This window comes from Haliotis cracherodii, unplaced genomic scaffold, assembly GCF_022045235.1.
Source record: "Haliotis cracherodii isolate W230 unplaced genomic scaffold, xgHalCrac1.p SCAF_4, whole genome shotgun sequence".
Classification (NCBI taxonomy): domain Eukaryota; kingdom Metazoa; phylum Mollusca; class Gastropoda; order Lepetellida; family Haliotidae; genus Haliotis; species Haliotis cracherodii.
Window position 1 is genome coordinate 22,158,065 of NW_027266297.1, and position 17,898 is coordinate 22,175,962.

Below are 17,898 nucleotides of genomic sequence, written 5' to 3' on the forward strand. Positions count from 1 at the left end.
CCGGTTAGAAAAGGTCTTCAGCAAAAGGCGAATATGCTTGTCGCAAACGGCGACTAACGGGATCGGGCGGTCAGGATCGCTGACTTGGTTGATGCATGTCATCGTATACCAGTTGCGTAGATCGGTGCTCATGATATCAATCACTGGAATGTTGCTGAGTGTGTCATTAAACAACAAACAAACAAACCAACATGTTTCTGTTTCTAAACTATGGCAGCTAGATAGCAAGTGAAAGTCATGTTTGAATGGATGTATATATGGTAAGTATTTCCTGTATTGATTGATTGACTGACTCAAGGCTAACGTCACTGATTCACCCATGAAAATCTGAAAGAAGGTCAACAACCTAAATATGAAAGAAAAGCTAATCACAGGCAAATGTTTTATTTTTTTAACGTACATATTATACTTAAACATTACAATTATAAAAAAATGTATTGTCGCTGGTGAATATATACAAAACAACTGAAGAATCTTGTGGTTCTCCACTCGCAATCAAACACACATATACATATATATAAATACAGTATTCAAAATTCAGTGCAAACAAACTATAAATATACAATGGAAACATTTTATTGGAAACATATTAAATACGCGGCTGAACCTTTTAACAGCTATGTATTTAATACTTATATATTCCAGTACACAGTAAACATGATCGCTCTCATTTAACACATACTAAACATAGTAAACATATTTTCATAATCGTTGTTTCCATAAAATAAACTTGCTAGGACAAACTACACAAGAAAACAGAATATGAGACATTATCATATGAAACCTACACACACATCCTACACACACAATTGACAAACTAGATAATGCATAATCAAAAAGACAACATTAATTTGCAAAGATTTTCATTTCAACTAGGGCTGTGGGGTAGGCAAGTGGCTAAAGCGTTCGATCATCGTGCCGAAGGCCCGGGTTCGAATGATCACGTGGGTACACTGTGCCACCTCCAAACCCCACTTACTCACTCACTCATTTCAACTATTCTTTACATTACAATTACAGTTCACACAATGCATAACTATATACACCGTCCATTTTCCAGTGTTTCAATATCGCCATAGACACATTCGCCAGCACCGCTTAGTTTTGGAAGTGCCGTCACCACCCCATCTCTCTTATCACTTACTTAGCACTGAATTTCTCTCGCTATAAAATAAACTAGTAATGAAAATGCCTCCCCTCAAAGACAGTTCGCAAATCACATCGTAGCTCTTGATGTTTTTAATTGAATCTGAAATCTGGTGTGTATGCTCTTTCAGCTGGAAATAATGTTTTCCTCGGTATTTTGTTTTTGTTTTGTGTTTAACGCCACACTCAGCAATATTCCAGCAATATGACGGCTGTCTGTAAATAATCGAGACAACCCAGTGATTGACATCATGAGCATCGATCAACGTAATTGAGATACGATGACATGCATCAATCAAGTCAGCGAGCCTGACCACCCGATCCCGTTTGTAGTCTCTTACGGCAATTATGTTCAGAGAATGGTAGCGAAAGGGTCATGGGTATATGTACAGAACAAGAAATCGGGGATCATGAACATTTTAGGGGTGTTTTTTGCAATCAGACTGAATACATATTCATAAAATATCCTTCATAAATATATATGATTCCTAACTTTTTGGGTCTGTATATCACACAAGAATGAGATATGAAATACTGGATATTTGCGTACGTACTTAAAACGACTATCTGACTTAAATATACTTTATTGAATACTCAGGAACAGGTTTCAAATATAGACAAACATAAACACTGATTCGATTCCTCAATAAAATACCATTCGACTGTGTGGCTTCAACCGTTAAATTCCATGTTCTTAATATTACAATGGAAAGAACGTATTTTTTGGGGAAACATTTACGTTGACCATAGAACAATATTTATGCTGCAATATCATTACGAGATTTTTTATTTGTTATTACATTATATTTCAACAAGACGAATTATAATGCAACCTCTAGACCTTTCACAGCTTACTACGCCGTACGTGTTACATGATGCACAATGGATACCGGCTAGTGTCTTCGTCTACATACCAGAAATATAACAATTGCAGCCATACATACAAACAGTGTGACGCTTAATGCAACCAAGCCCCATGTCAATGTTCCATACTCTGCACTTATTTTCTGCGTCTGGTAGTCCAACTGGGGGAGTATAGAATTCCAAAATTCTACCTGTCGGGGACGAGGTTTATGCGCCACAGTTATTGTACCGTTTCCATCCACTCCGTTGATTTTCATGTATGTTTGGTTTTGGCTTTCAAAGTGTTCGAAGAATATCTGATCAGCTCCAACAGTTGAAGATGGTTTTCTAAATAAATAAGATACATATAACCATTATTATATACCCAGTTGGTTGTCATACAATGATGCATTATATAATCCACATTAATGAACTTGTGAAACTAATCATTTTGTTATCACTCACCCGTTTAAAAACAATACACTTTTATTACACACGTGCCAACGGGACTATTTTGGGCACAGGCTGGTCTTTGAAATGGGACTGTCGTTAGCACTGTGCAAATATACTCCTCAACGTTTGTTTATAAGTAATTCCATGGTCATTTGTTCGTTTACAATGTAAATTTAGCACTAATTTTTTTTCTCCATAAAACGCCTATGCCATGGTAATCATAGTGCATGTGCTTTTATTTGTGTGTTTTTATGTTTGTTGTTTAACGCCGCACTCAGCGATATTCCAGTTATATGACGGCGGTCTGTGAATAATCGAGTCTAGACCAGACAATCCAGTGATTGACATCATGAGCATCGATCCACGCAATTGGGAAAGGATGGCATGCATCATCAACCAAGTCAGCGAGCCTGACAACCCGATCCCGTTAGTCGCCTCTTGCGACAAGCTGAGTCGCCTTTTACGGCCATCATGGGTTGCTGAAGACCTATTCTGATCCGGATCTTCACGGGTCTCTGCAATGTCTACACAACTTTCGATAGACACTATTTTTTCACTGCAGTGCATCTCATGTTTGACATGTTTTACTTGAGTCAAGTCAAGAATGTTCGCGGTTGCCTTATCTATCGCAGAACAAGTGAAACAGGAGGCTTTCTGTTTGCTGCACAGGACCAGTCACATCCCACTCGAAACCGTCAATGCGTGACTTTGCATCAAAATGTAAATATGAAATGTAGATGATGTAATGAATTTAATGAGACTGTCCAACACATTGTCAGTGGATGCCAACACAGTATCTTAAGCGACATGATGGAGTGACTCGATCATTATATTACCGTCTTCGACATGCTTGTGGTTTTTGACACAGAGGTCCACCTTTAGTACCACCCGGAATATGTTAAGGGCGTCATGAAAAATGATAAATACAAAATTTCATAGAATAGGCCCATTTACAGCCTCAGACATATCCACTCCACCAAACCTGATCTTGTCCTTTTTTATACATCCAAAGAAATTATTTATATCATTGAATTTTCTGTCCCTTTAGACAAGATTGAGGAAAAACATAGCAAATATGCAAACCTCGCTTTCGAAATGTCACGCAAGTACCAAATTGTCCGACTCCGCATTGTTCTCGGTGCCTTAGGTTTGGTACCTCCCAATCTGTTGACTGACATTGGGGGAGTACACGGGGTTGCTACCAGGAATACAGCCCTTCTGACCATCACGGAAAAGTTCTGAGTGGGTTCGACATGGCAGCTCGATCCCCCATTGCTGTTCCCCATGTCAACCGATACACTTCCGAGACATGACTCAGCTTCACTGAACCGAGTTTGAAGCCAGATTGTCCGTTGCATGCAAATAATTCTAACTTTGCTATGTTTGTGTATATAAATGCTATCATGAATATGTGTTTAGAACCGACATCATATCGTTTCTCATAATCGCCTCGAAGGAAGCTGAACACTTTATTTTCGGTTACACCTCGAGCGAACAGTCTGTGATCAAATAACCAGATCCGAATGTTGTATTCATAAGCCACCCTAACACCACCAACGTCTTTTTTCAGCGCTGAATTTCGATAATGTGCACAGTTTATGTCCCGTTAGATACCGTTTTTATATCCAACGAGCAGTAGTCCATATGTTTTGTCATTATGTACAGAATATTCATTTCTAATTAACCATGACGACGTTGCCTAAGAAGAACCTGAGTACCTTGAATTGCCATGCAACACACTCTGCACACTTCATTCGTTCTGACAAACCATGTCGGCATTTCGGGGTCCCAAGTGTCCCTGTGCTTTTGGTAAAAGCAGAATTACATTGGTATTAGACAGTTGCAATCTGTGAGACCTGGCCTAAGGTGGAGTGTGTGTCTTCATACAAATTAATTTACCTGACCAAAACTCGATTACTGAAAGGCCCAAATAGACTCCCGTGTAAAACAACATTCACTCACATAATAATGCCGACAGGCATTAACCCAAACTGCCACACAGGTACGTGGTCCGTTCCATTAGCCGCTGCTGATGTTTTTTTATCACAGGATTGTCTGGCCCAGACTCGATTGGTCGCATGTCGCCGTTGTATGGCATTAGTATAACTGGATGTCGGATTAGGAAACAAACAAATACTTACTTTTTAAAAATTGTATGAGTGGCGGGTCCTACCAGTAGAAGAGGACAAGCTTACCCTTTCGCAAACACCAGGTGTCATCACTGATTTTCAGTGATCCTTTCATATAATTTTCATCACTATTTGCCTTTAATACCCATTCAGTTTCGGTAGATAATCGGAACTGATTATTCAATGTAGTTGACGTTTTGAAATTATAATTCATCATTTGAAATAGACATGGTCAGTATATCAGGAATTCTCTCATAGTAGTGAGTGAGTATAGTTTTCGCCGCTTTTAGGAATATACCAGCAATATCATATGCTTCACACATTGTACCCATGTCGGGAATCGAACCCGGGTTTTCGGCGTGACGAGCGAATGCTTAAACCCCTCTCTCAAAGTAGCGGTTCGCTCTTAAAACAGTATGCTGTTGAGTCTCTTACCCTGTCTTCACAAAGTTGATCCACATGTTCATGAAGACTTTGCTGACCTGTCGATCTTCCTCGGTATAGTTGTACAGGGGATGCCCAGAGAAAGGACAACCGAACAGGTAGAACAGATCTCTCCCATGGGGGACACCTAGGATAATAGATGTAATATGTGTTACACGGATATCATGTAAACGATCTTGAAAAGCATTTCCTGAAGGAACAGCGCCTTGTCCATGATGTCCACCAAATGAGAGACTAGAACAAGCTCTGTAAGGAACACTATATATAGCATATGTTTTGCAATATCAATTGCGATAAAAACGACAAAGCCCTTTTCATATTAATGAGAAATCTCTTCCAAAAGTAGCGTCTATTGGACGATTATATACTAAGCTCCATGCGCTACACCACGGAGGCGATCCACAGTTTGTATTGCAGTGAGCTATGAAGTTATATCTATGTGAAGACTTTACCCATCCATTTTGGTGCCGTAGAGGCAGGTGAATGATAGTCGAAGGAATAGAAGTAGAGACGTTCCGTCCTGTAACTAAGGCGCTTGGCGACATCTACGACGGGGGCAACAATTATCGAGTCACCTAAAATCTGAAAGAAACAGTCTACTACTAAAAGTATAAAATGAAGTTAACAGACAAGACATATTGACTTGAACTGCATATAAATTTGTATTTTATTATGATAAAAAAATCCATACACATCAATAGTTTGAATGATAACCATTTTGCACCACTAAATGATAATACGCACAGGGAACCACAGGTGAACAAATCGAAATAATTAATTATTATGAGTATATACCACACAGCTTTAATACAAAGTTGCAAGGGGTACATGATACAAATACACAGATTGACATCGATCTAAGCATTAAACAACACACACATACTCGGATTTGTTTGAAGAAAATATTATGCTACCAGTTATGCCGTTGTATATTCGATACAAAGTCAGGAAAAATAGACGATCTAAAAGTATTTCTTAAGATAGACACTTTTTCATTATATGATAGAACACAATGCAAAAATATTGCTTGAGGAGAATTAATCAAAACGTATTGTAGTCAGTAGACTCACGTTTGCAATAGCAGTCACGTTGGCTGCATTGTTGTCGCGGTCATCCCACGGTCTGTACTCGTGTATAACGAGATTGGATTTTACTGGAAAGATAAAAGAGCTGGTAAATATGACCTACCTTAATGGCATCGGTTCCCATCATTCGACATTGTTTTTTTTCAGTTAATGAAGTAAGCATAGCGTCTTAACTTTGGTAGCTTTCATATTTTGCAAGTTAGTAAATTATGTTCTTCGTCGTGGCCACATTTTTAATATCAATAAATGACGGTTTCCATAATTGGGGCAGGTCAATCAGTGGTTGAAATCACGACTAACCGCCTATACCGTCGAGGAGGGTGACACACAATCTGTAAGGTCATAATTTATTGTCGATCTTGGAAAGTGTAATCTACATAGGAATTGAAACAGTTTTGTGTCCACGCGGCATGCAAAAACATATATGAGTATTAGACTGTCATCATCGGATATAGCGTACTCTTATCATTCAGATGTGGTAGGTCAGGCACATTATTGTGTTTATCAGTAAAGAAAGTCTTGGAGTTCAATCTATCCAATGCTAGCATTATCAGCTTTGGGTGATAATTACCTAATTTGTTGTTGGTGTCTCCAATGGATATTCCCAAATTGCCAGGTGTAAGCTCTACATTTTCTCTACCTTGCATCCACATAGTACCTTGAGGTGGGAAAGAAAGTGTCCTTACACATACGACTGCGCTCGCACAACATTAACTACAGATTTAAGATTTAACGACAGTACTTCATATATGTTGTTTTAATTCCTACATCGATGATAAAAGACATAGCTGTACATTCATGCCATTAAATGGACACGCATTTAAAAACAACTCATTGTGGAACCATAGTAACACAATATCTCAGCGTAGTGTTAAGAGCAATATAAATATATTTTCTGATTAGAAACACCTACCCTCATTATTAGTAATCCCCGCCATGAAGGCTTCACCGTTTAACTCAGCCTCTTTTAACAGTTTTGTGGTATTGTTTTGTATAAACAGTCCATCAACAACAGGAGACATGCAGAATTTCCCCGGAGCGTACTAAACAGAAACAAAAGTAAGACGAAGTTAAGAATCTGTCTTGTATATTATCGTCGTAATACGAGTGCTAATCGTAAATGAAAGTGTTTCCTTTCCAGGATGCAATTCCATCACGCGATACTGGCCTGCAACCAAACGATAACCATACTGAGAATAATCCGTGTCAAGGAACCTTAACTGAAGTCTTGAATCATTTGGGGATCACTGGATTGTCTGGCCCAGACTCGATTATTTACAGACTGCCGTGATATAGCTCTATTATTAAATATTAAACAAACAAAACGTATAAGGTGAATTTGTCATAGAAGTAATGTTTCAAATTGGATGGTTTGACACGTTATACACCACTAGTTTTACTTACCGCATACCTTATCCTCATGATGGATTGCCAGGGTTTCGTCTTAAGACATTGCTTGAGTTTGTACATATCCTTGGAAGTGTAACAACCGAGCTTCTTACCAAACTCTGTGGCACTGGATATAGCTGTGTTAGTGTCTTGAAGCAAAGCCCAGTCGGCTGTCGGAGATCCGCTCTGCATTATGGCGTAGCGGAAAAAACCTTCAAAATGAGTTGAATTTAATTTTTGTAAAAACTACCAAATGCACCACAAAGTAATCTACGCAGAATTGGTTTTAAAAGTGAGTACCTTTCGACGATGGCGACAAGATATGAAAGCCAACATCCCCGGCGCCTGCACTGTGACCTTCTATGGCAACCTTTGTTGGGTCACCTCCGAAGAAGTGGATGTTCCTGGAAACCCATTTTAGTGCTGCAGCCTGATCCATGAGTCCATAGTTACCAGGAAACTCTGGCCCAGCACTGAGAAAGCCTGGATTAGGGATTAAAAGATAGGTAAATACGATGGTACAGCAAGAATTTGAAGCGTCAAGTTTCATAATTGAGTTTAAGTCTCACAAATGAGATTCAACGTTATGAGTCACTTTTTCCATACATGAGACTATGAAATGGTAGTGAGTTAGGGGGTGCGTATTGTTTAGAAATATTCAAGTATCCAGAAATTAGCTACACATTGTACCCATGTCGAAACCTGATTCTAGGCGTGATAAATGAACACTTGAGCAACAGGGCTACCTCACCGGCCATAAAATAGTAAGTAAGTGTAGAATGTGTTTGTTTGTTTGTTTAGTTGTTTAAACCTGCTCTCAGCAATATTCCAGCTATATGACGGCGGTCTGTAAATAATCGAGTGTGGACCAGACAATCCAGTGATTGATATCTTGCGCATCGATCTACGCAATTGGGATCGATGACAAGCATAGTCGCCTTTTACGGCAAGCATGGGTTGCTGAAGACCTATTCTACCCCAGATTACAGCTGGAAGTGTGACGTAAAACAACCAACCAACCAATCAACCAACCAACCATTATCAAATAGTCATGATACCAGGTGTTCGCGAAAAGGTGAGTGTATCCTGCCTGCCGATGGCACCAGTCACAACGACATGGAAAAGCAAGTCAATGGTGCACCTTACAATAAAACACCGGAACCTAACCCTGCACACTGATTTTAACGATGTGTTTGTTGTCTTACACCGACTTAACATGCTGCTTAGATTTACATATAACCCTGAACCTAAGACTGTGTTTATGGAACGCCTTTGTTTCTTCTACCCAAAGAATAAAACGTCAATCCAAGGTACTTACCAAGACTTGAAAGTCTGTAATTGAAATTAACAACAATGATTTCTCCCTGCGCTGCCAAGACATCTCCGTCAAACATGGCTCCCATTCCATATTCGTTTGAACCGCCATGAATGTGTACAAGCACAGCCATCTTGCCATCAGCAGCACCTGTCTTCAAGAATAAGAACTATGGTCATAAAAAAATGACACAGCGAAAGAGGGGGGTCGCGAAAATGTATCACACATGTTGTTGGGCTCGGGGACTTGAAAAAATGACACAGTTCTATTTCTTCAAATGAAGAGATTTACATACGAACATGATTTAATGACCGGTTATTAATTTTTAAGGAGTGGGACATGAAACAGTGTTCAATAAAGTGGGGGCTTAGACATCTTCCTCGCACTATTTACTGAGTGACTAAGTCGGGTTTCACGCCGCTTTGAACATTATGTCAGCTGAATATGGGAGGAATGTCCGATTTGATGCAGGTGTCAGACGTGGCACGACTGATGGGGTAAGTCTTCACGGCGAATTGCAGCGCTATAGACGACTGAGCCACTCGTTCCTCCCAGACGTTATTTCAGTTATATAATTGAGTTTACATCTACAAAAATAATTGGCCTTAAAACATAAAGTTTAGAATAGAAGTAACATAAACTACATGGCTTGAAAGTCACGATCTCTGAGAAACGTACCTGTGGAACGTATACATTCATGTACAGGCAGTCTTCATCACTGTGATTGAAGTAAGGAGTATGTAGATGTACATAGAGCCAGTAATGACTACTCTGGGGGCATGAGGGAGGGGTAAGTAATGCATCTCGTGTTCCTTCCCATTTAGCAGGTGCCTCGGGTTTCTGTAAATAAGTAACACAAGCCGATAATTGGACACGTCATCTTAGCAGCTTGCAACTATTGATGTTGAACAATGCATGTCACACATGCATTTTCACCTCGGGGGTAATACATTTATATATTGTCGGGCATGCAATACATAGAGATTAATACACAAGTGTCTGTCAGACACAATTTGGCTTACAACGAGTCGCTTCAAAACGTATCTAACGAGCAAAAGCGAGTTAAATACGCTTTGAAACAACGAGTTGTAAGATAAATGGTATACGACAGGCACGAATGCAGTAATCTGTTTTTTACACACCCTATAATATCACCTTGGCTTTTTAGCATCATGTTTACTGCCATATGACATCAGTACTGGTGACCGACTTTTACAAAATGGCGTGTTCGCTGACAATAGTACACGTGATTTTCATAGGAGGATTTTCTTTAATTGAGGGATCGTATATACATAATGTGTTGTGTAAGTAATCGGAAACAATCTGACAATCTGCATACTGTTATTTGTTTTTTAAGTTTTTCAATGTTACCAAAAGATTTAGTGAGAAACGCGTTGTTGTGAGTGATTTTGCGTCAGTCATGGCGTGAAACGTGATTTTGTAAACACTATACAATATGGCGGAAAGTACGCTTCGTGTTTCCGTATTTTTCAAAACAATCTAAATGATTCTAGTCTTATTGGCGACGTTTCAGAATTATCATTGGTGATTGGTGCTATTTTTTTAATCCAATTCTTCGGGTAACTATCCGATAGTTAGATTTCTAACCATACATTACATAGCGCTGTGAATGGTAATATAGTAATGTGTCAAAAATGGCGAGATTTCCGATGTTCCTAGATTTCCGATGTCATTTTCAGTAAAACTTGCCTAAAATGACAGTGGATGATATCACAGAACAAGTAATTTCCCACAGAATTCAAAACCGTGAAGTGTTTTAGTGTTCGTGATGTAGTTTGAACTTAATTAGACTTCGAGGTGAGGGTTGAAGAGGAGGGACAACACTCTTAAGTCATAACGTTCAACACAGACGTAGGTGAACATTCCACTGCTGAAAGCGCGAGTAACTTTTCAATTACACGATCAGGAAAGAAGTGCGTCATAATTTGACCTCAGGTCATCACCATAGAGTAGCCAATCACGGGCCTTGAATTCGATCTCACACATATGTTATCTCAAATGGGTTTCTCGCACACTGATGTGTAAGAAAACCGTATACACTGGTTTGAGTTCATTCAGTCATGAAACATCCGGGATCTGAAGTAATTTCATGATCATATGTTCGTTTACAATGCAAATTTCGTACTCAATTTGTTTTCCTTAAAACGCCCATGTCATGGTAATCATAGTGTTGCATGTGCTTTGTTTGTTTGTTGTTTAACGCCGTACTTTACAATATTCCAGATATGACGGCGATCTGTAAATAATCGAGTCTGGACCAGACAATCCACGCAAGTGGGATACGGTGACACGATGTCAGGGAGCCTGACCACCCGATCCCGGTAGTCGCCTCTTTCGACAAGCATAGTCACCTTTTACGGCAAGCGTGGGTTGCTGAAGATTTATTCTAACCCGGATCTAAACGGGTCTTATGTGCAATCAATACTTGCATGATACTGATATGGTGAATGAGTATGGTTTTACGCCGCTTTTAGCAATATTCCAACAATATCACGGCGGGGAACACCAGAAATGGGCTTCACACATTGTTCCCGTGTCGGGAATCGAACCCAGGTCTTCGGCGTGACGAGTAAACGCTTTAACCACGAGACTATCCGACCGCCCCTGATATGGTGATATGGAGCCTGAAGGCTGATGAAGCAATTTTTTGCAGCAATAATCTGTAAACTTATTTTAACCCACTTGTAAATACAGTATTATCAAGACGTAAGCAATGCCCCGTAAAAACAGATAAACAGATCAACGCACGTCCCACCTCAAATCGGAGTTCTCCAACGGGGGGAGCTGCATAAGGAATGCTGAGGTATCGTTCAACCTTCTTGGAGCCCAGTACAGTTTTAACAGCGCCTCTGATCTGACCATATTGGGTGTCACGGAAGAAAAATTCTTCATCAACGATGTTCACATCTTCGTTCTTGCAAAGTATTGCAAGGTAGGCACCCATCAATACTCCTGTCCATAAGCGTGGCATCTTCAGGCCGATATGCTACAATTGATAGTGCTGTTTTACACAATAATAGGACGAAATAGGAGGCATAGACTTGCCATATGACTATGGTAGAGCTAATATTTGTTTGTTTCTAAGCCTGTTTGTTCTTTAACGTCGCACCCAGTAGCGAGCCAGCTATATGACGGCTGTCTGTAAATAATCTAGTCACGACCATACAACCCAGTGATCGATATCATTAGCTTCGATCTACGAAATAAATCTATTATCAAATTGTATTAGTGAAGTCAGTGAGTCTGATCTGCCGGTATCGTTGGACGCCTCTCACGACAAGCATGGGTTGCTGAAGTACATTGCATGCACATTGTTAGTCCAGAAACTGGCGATAATTGTTGAAGATGTCCATATTATATAATCAAAAGGTAATGCGTACGTTAATCAGGAAAGGCGTTAATCTGGTCGATGTACTGGGTAAGGTACAAGGTTTGGCTGTATAGTAGTAAAATAAATGTGTGAGAAAATAACACAATGAAACTTAGGAGATTTGGCAGATGTTTCAACAATAAAGTCAGCAAGGTAAACGGAAAGCTAAATTGGGTAATATTGGGCTTTGATAATACTTTATCAGAGTAATAAAGATAAAAGACAAAGAAGAATAGGGCTCAGCTTTCAGTAACTTCACCCCAGGCTCCTTATTCGGGGTAGAATAGGTGCCATGTAGTCAATGACTGTCGTGCAAAGTGCAAAGATTCTAGGCTCAGTGTACATGAGGCATGAAACTATTCCAATTTGTGATGTTTGAATCATAGATGTCACTGTCGCCCTCACGTTTTCTTCGCGTACTAGAAGGCCATCGTCATAAATCTGAAATTGTACTAATATATTACGGCGTAAATCAGCATTCGCTCTATAAATTTTTAAAGATCGCAGTTCAAAGCGAATCCTACTCTACGATGCATAAAGCTGATGGTGCGACAGAGATTTCGAATATGGGACGTCTTCTGTATTTACGATCGACTTGTTTTTATACATTCAACGAAGATGTGAACTTTCAGCCAAAATAGACCGATTACTGCTGTACATTATGTGGAAAGTTGACTTGTAAACTAACCACTACATTCTTTTCTGTCATCAGAAATATATACTACATATGGAAAAAATACGGCTACTTGTAGCTATAAAAAAGAACTTGTGCTCCAATGACAAGTTGTGCCAAATATAGATCTGGACGTTGTAATTAGAGCCACCAGAACGCAGTTGTATTTGAACTTTTACGGTAACCATTAGTGCTATATTGATATAGAACCGAGTCTGCGTCCAATCTATCACCAAGACACAGCATGCATTCAGAAAGTATCTGGCGAGGGTATAGGAAGACCTGTCTAGAAAAGACGTTTCAAATATCCTTTGGCACTATCTTCTATCTCGTTCACTAGTTGGTTCTGGAGAAGATAAACGTAAACGCTTACAAAACTGCGGCGTGGCGGTACCTTGCATTGGTCAGTGGTTAACAAGAATGACAAATAAATCTGCACTAAATCAGTGATTATGTGAACCCGAGGCATTGCCTTGTGTAACATTCAGATAATCATGTAATTAGGATAATCATGTGGAACTAGGATAATCACGTGGAAGTAAGATAACCATTAACTGCTGGACTGACACACATCATACACAAACAAAAACAAATTGTTTTAATTAACTTGGATATAACTTGTTGACACTGACGATTGACACGAACCATGTCAACATTTAAAGGGAGACACGGTTGGGACAGATTGGCAGTCCCAGCAATTTTGGCTCAAGTGCTTCAAGCACCATTTGGTTTGTGGCTAACCTAAATATTATTGTGAATATCAATCCAACAGTTAACGATTACCCTAATTACACATGCTGGGTAGCATTTACGTTTTCTATCTGGATAGAACAAAACTGAATAAACCGCGGAGCATAGTGTTTCTCTGAAACTGAACGTCCACGCATTAGCTGCCCAGTCAATTTGATCGCACACTGGACTACTGCGCTGTGGCAACAACCGTGATAGTTGTCGCTGGATTGCTAGGAAATAGGTTGTGATAACCTTCTGTATGCTGAGAGAGCACGGTCTTTAAAAATGCAAGTTGATCTCAACAATGGCAGTATCGTGATGAATTCTAGATCTATCACACACTTCTAGTCACCTCTCAGTAGGGATATCACTAAATCGATCTAGACGGAAGTAATAATGGGACGTTCCTGCATTACAAAGAATCAGAAAAAAGGCGAATCAATAACTCACGTCTCGCTGGTGTTACATCACCTTTGCCGCGTCAGCTAGCCAGCTAGGGCCGGATATAAATATCAGCTGAATGTAATGCATCTGCATTAGTCCATTCCTCCCTCTCGAGAAACCACTTTGCTTAAGCGAAATGTCAAGCTGTTGGCTTATGGTAGATTCCATTATGAGAACGGTTACATACAAACGGCTTTGGAGTACACATTATCGAAATCTCTCCACCTTATTCACACACTGGAACGCCAACGCTCCCTGTGTATATATTGCCCTCGGAGGCAATGCGCTGTACGTGTTACGGTTATAGTATTGAGCTCTATGGCATTGCCCAATGCATGCTACAAAAGTGTAGTTTTACTGTGTTTGAAGACAAGGCTCTTACTTTCGTGTTTTACGAAATCTTGGTGTAGAAGACTATCTAGTAGGATGAACATAATTTGCCCTTTATATGTTACTTTAATTGCCATGAAAGCGAAGACGCCCAAAGTGCTGTAACTGTCAACTTAGATCGTATTGAATCTAAGACAAAGGGTATGACTATATTACAGTACTAAATAATTATTGCCATGTCCTCAAATACATATAGAAACTATTCTGCTTTCTTCTCGGAATAATATGTCCTCTAAGACGCTGTAGCTGCAATTGTAGGTGTTCTGCTTCTTTCTCAATAAATGCGTGTCCTTTAATAAACTGCAGTATTAATTGTGGGTGTTCTACTTCTTTCTCAATAAATGCGTGTCCTTTAATACACTGTAGCTTTAACAGTAGGTATTCTGCTCCCTTCGCGATAAATGCGTGTCCTTTAATACACTGTAGCTTTGATAGTAGGTGTTCTGCTTCTTTCTCAATAAATGCGTGTCCTTTAATAAACTGCAGTATTAATTGTGGGTGTTCTACTTCTTTCTCAATAAATGCGTGTCCTTTAATACACTGTAGCTTTAACAGTAGGTATTCTGCTCCCTTCGCGATAAATGCGTGTCCTTTAATACACTGTAGCTTTGATAGTAGGTGTTCTGCTTCCTTCTCAATAAATAAGTGTCCTTTAATATACTGTAGGGTTGATAGTAGGTGTTCTGCTTTCTTTTCAGTAAATGCGTGTCCTATAATACACTACAGCTTTGATAGTAGGTGTTCTGATTCCTTCTCAATAGATGCGTGTCCTTTAAGACACTGCAGCTTTGATCGTAGGTGTTCTGCTTTCGTCTCAATAAATGCGTGTCCTTTAATACACTACAGCTTTGATAGTAGGTGTTCTGCTTCCTTCTCAATAAATACGTGTCCTTTAATATACTGTAGCGTTGATAGTAGGTGTTCTGCTTTCTTCTCAATAAATGCGTGTCCTTTCATACATTGTAGCTTTGAAAGTAGGTGTTCTGCTTTCTTCTCAATGAATGTGTGTCCTTTAATACACTGTAGCTTTGATAGTAGGTGTTCTGATTCCTTCTCAATAGATGCGTGTTCTTTAATACACTGCAGCTTTGATAGTAGGTGTTCTGCTTCCTTCTCAATAAATACGTGTCCTTTAATATACTGTAGCGTTGATAGTAGGTGTTCTGCTTTCTTCTCAATAAATGCGTGTCCTTTCATACATTGTAGCTTTGAAAGTAGGTGTTCTGCTTTCTTCTCAATGAATGTGTGTCCTTTAATACACTGTAGCTTTGATAGTAGGTGTTCTGATTCCTTCTCAATAGATGCGTGTTCTTTAATACACTGCAGCTTTGATAGTAGGTGTTCTGCTTCTTTATAAATAAATGCGTGTCCTTTAATATACAGTAGCGTTCATAGTAGGTGTTCTGCTTGCTTCTCAATAAATGCGTGTCCTTTAATACACTGTAGCTTTGATAGTAGGTGTTCTGCTTTTGTCTCAATAAATGCGTGTCCTTTAAAACACTGTAGCTTTGATAGTAGGTGTTCTGCTTCCTTCTCAATAAATAAGTGTCTTTTGATATACTGTAGCGTTGATAGTAGGTGTTCTGCTTTCTTCTCAATGACTGCATGTCCTTCAATGCACTGTAGCTTTGATAGTAGGTTTTCTGATTCCTTCTCAATAGATGCGTGTTCTTTAATACACTGCAGTTTTGATAGTAGGTGTTCTGATTCCTTCTCAATAGATGCGTGTCCTTTAATACACTGCAGCTTTGATAGTAGGTGTTCTGATTCCTTCTTAACAAATAAGTGTCCTTTGATATACTGTAGCGTTGATAGTAGGTATTCTGCTTTCTTCTCAATGAATGCGTGTCCTTCAATACACTGTAGCTTTGATAGTAGGTTTTCTGATTCCTTCTCAATAGATGCGTGTTCTTTAATACACTGTAGCTTTGATAGTAGGTGTTCTGATTCCTTCTCAATAAATGCGTGTCCTTTAATACACTGCAGCTTTGATCGTAGATGTTCTGCTTTCTTCTCAATTAATGCGTGTCCTTTAATACACTGCAGCTTTGAAAGTATGTGTTCTGCTTCCTTGTCAGTACACTCATGTCCTCATAAACACTGTAACTTGATAGTAGGTACTCGCTTTCTTCTCAATGAATGCGTGTCCTTCAATACACAGTAGTTTTGATGGTAGGTTTTCTGATTCCTTCTCAATAAATGCGTGTCCTTTAATACACTGCAGTTTTGATAGTATGTGTTCTGCTTCCTTTTCAGTACACTCATGTCCTCATAAACACTGTAACTTGATAGTAGGTGTTCTGCTTCCTTCTGAATAAATGCGTGTCCTATAATACACTACAGCTTTGATAGTAGATGTTCTGCTTCCTTCTCAATAATGTGTGTCCTTTAATACACTGTAGCTTTGATAGTTGGTGTCCTGCCTTATTCTCAGTAACACATCTCCTCTAATACACTGAAGCTGCAACAGTAGGTGTTCCACCTCCTCAGAAAATCACATTTTCCTAATATACTGTAGCAGCGATAGTAGGTTTCTTCTTTCTTCTCAGAAAACTCATGTTTTCTCTATTTCCTCACTACACACGTGCAATTTATTACGCTGTAGCTGCGACAGTAGGTGTCCTTCTAGCTTTGTAAGGAAACGCATATACTCCTATAATACACTGTAGCTGTCACAAAATATTTTCTTCTTCTTTTGGGGAATAGACACATGTGCCCTAATACACAGCAGCTGTGATGGTAGGGTTTTATTATGTATGGGGTATAGACTTAAAAAATACTTCGTTCTTCATAGATGCCACCAATAGCCTAACATCACAACGTTAAACCCATTTCACCCATTTACCTAGGTCGTGTAAGAGATTTTCACAGTTTGGCACAGTAATTCGCTTGATATCATCGATTTATGACATTTGAGGTTTGTGCAGTAGGTATTAATAATTCATTTAAACAAATATTATACTATTCATCTCTAAAAGGTCGCTATAGACCACCAGTTATCCCACCTACCTGAGAGTTCCAGTACCTCATCTTCCCTACATGATCAATAGGAGTTCCGCCGTCATCCCAGTGCCGCTGGTTGTGCGTTTAGCCAAATGTCGAAGATCAATAACACTAACTGCGATGAAATACTGGTTGCGGTTAAATACCTTGATTGTAATCGGTCTCACGTGTTCTTATTAGCGGGATTATATTTTTACACTTATTTCATAAATGAAAACGCATTGTATAGTTATATATCCAGAGCTACTGGGAGAGACATTCTCAGAACAATTCAATGCGGTGTGCCCATTTAGCCTTCACTCAAACCTGCAACAGTTTGTAAAAAGAAATCTGTGGCTAAGTACTTTGGTGTAAAAATATATTGGTTCAATGACTGTGTAACGAAATGAATTTTTGCACAACCAAATGACCCCTACCATGTCTGAAATGTAAATTTGTGCCGATAAAAGCAGATTTATTGA

At 39.3% G+C, this 17,898-nt stretch overlaps 1 protein-coding gene across 1 annotated transcript; it reads right to left on the reverse strand.

The window, feature by feature from the left end:
• Positions 1-446: 446 nt before the first annotated feature.
• LOC139479668 (acetylcholinesterase-like) lies at positions 447-17,495 on the reverse strand. Its single transcript, XM_071262512.1, has 12 exons — positions 17,444-17,495; positions 11,581-11,811; positions 9,483-9,644; positions 8,808-8,958; positions 7,790-7,972; positions 7,505-7,701; positions 7,014-7,143; positions 6,672-6,758; positions 6,086-6,168; positions 5,468-5,597; positions 5,007-5,142; positions 447-2,337 (listed from the first exon to the last, which is right to left on the reverse strand). Exons 1-12 carry the CDS (start codon positions 17,462-17,464, stop codon positions 2,040-2,042), a joined length of 1,809 nt encoding a protein of 602 aa, XP_071118613.1. The 5' UTR covers positions 17,465-17,495; the 3' UTR covers positions 447-2,039.
• Positions 17,496-17,898: the final 403 nt, after the last annotated feature.

Coding starts and splice junctions, on each gene's coding strand:
- LOC139479668 (XM_071262512.1), bottom strand. CDS start 17,464: ATGAGGTACTGGAACTCTCAG. Junction 9,645..11,580: donor TTGGAGAACTCCGATTTGAG/GTGGGACGTGCG, acceptor ACTTATTTACAG/AAACCCGAGGCACCTGCTAA. Junction 7,973..8,807: donor TTACAGACTTTCAAGTCTTG/GTAAGTACCTTG, acceptor TCCCTAATCCAG/GCTTTCTCAGTGCTGGGCCA.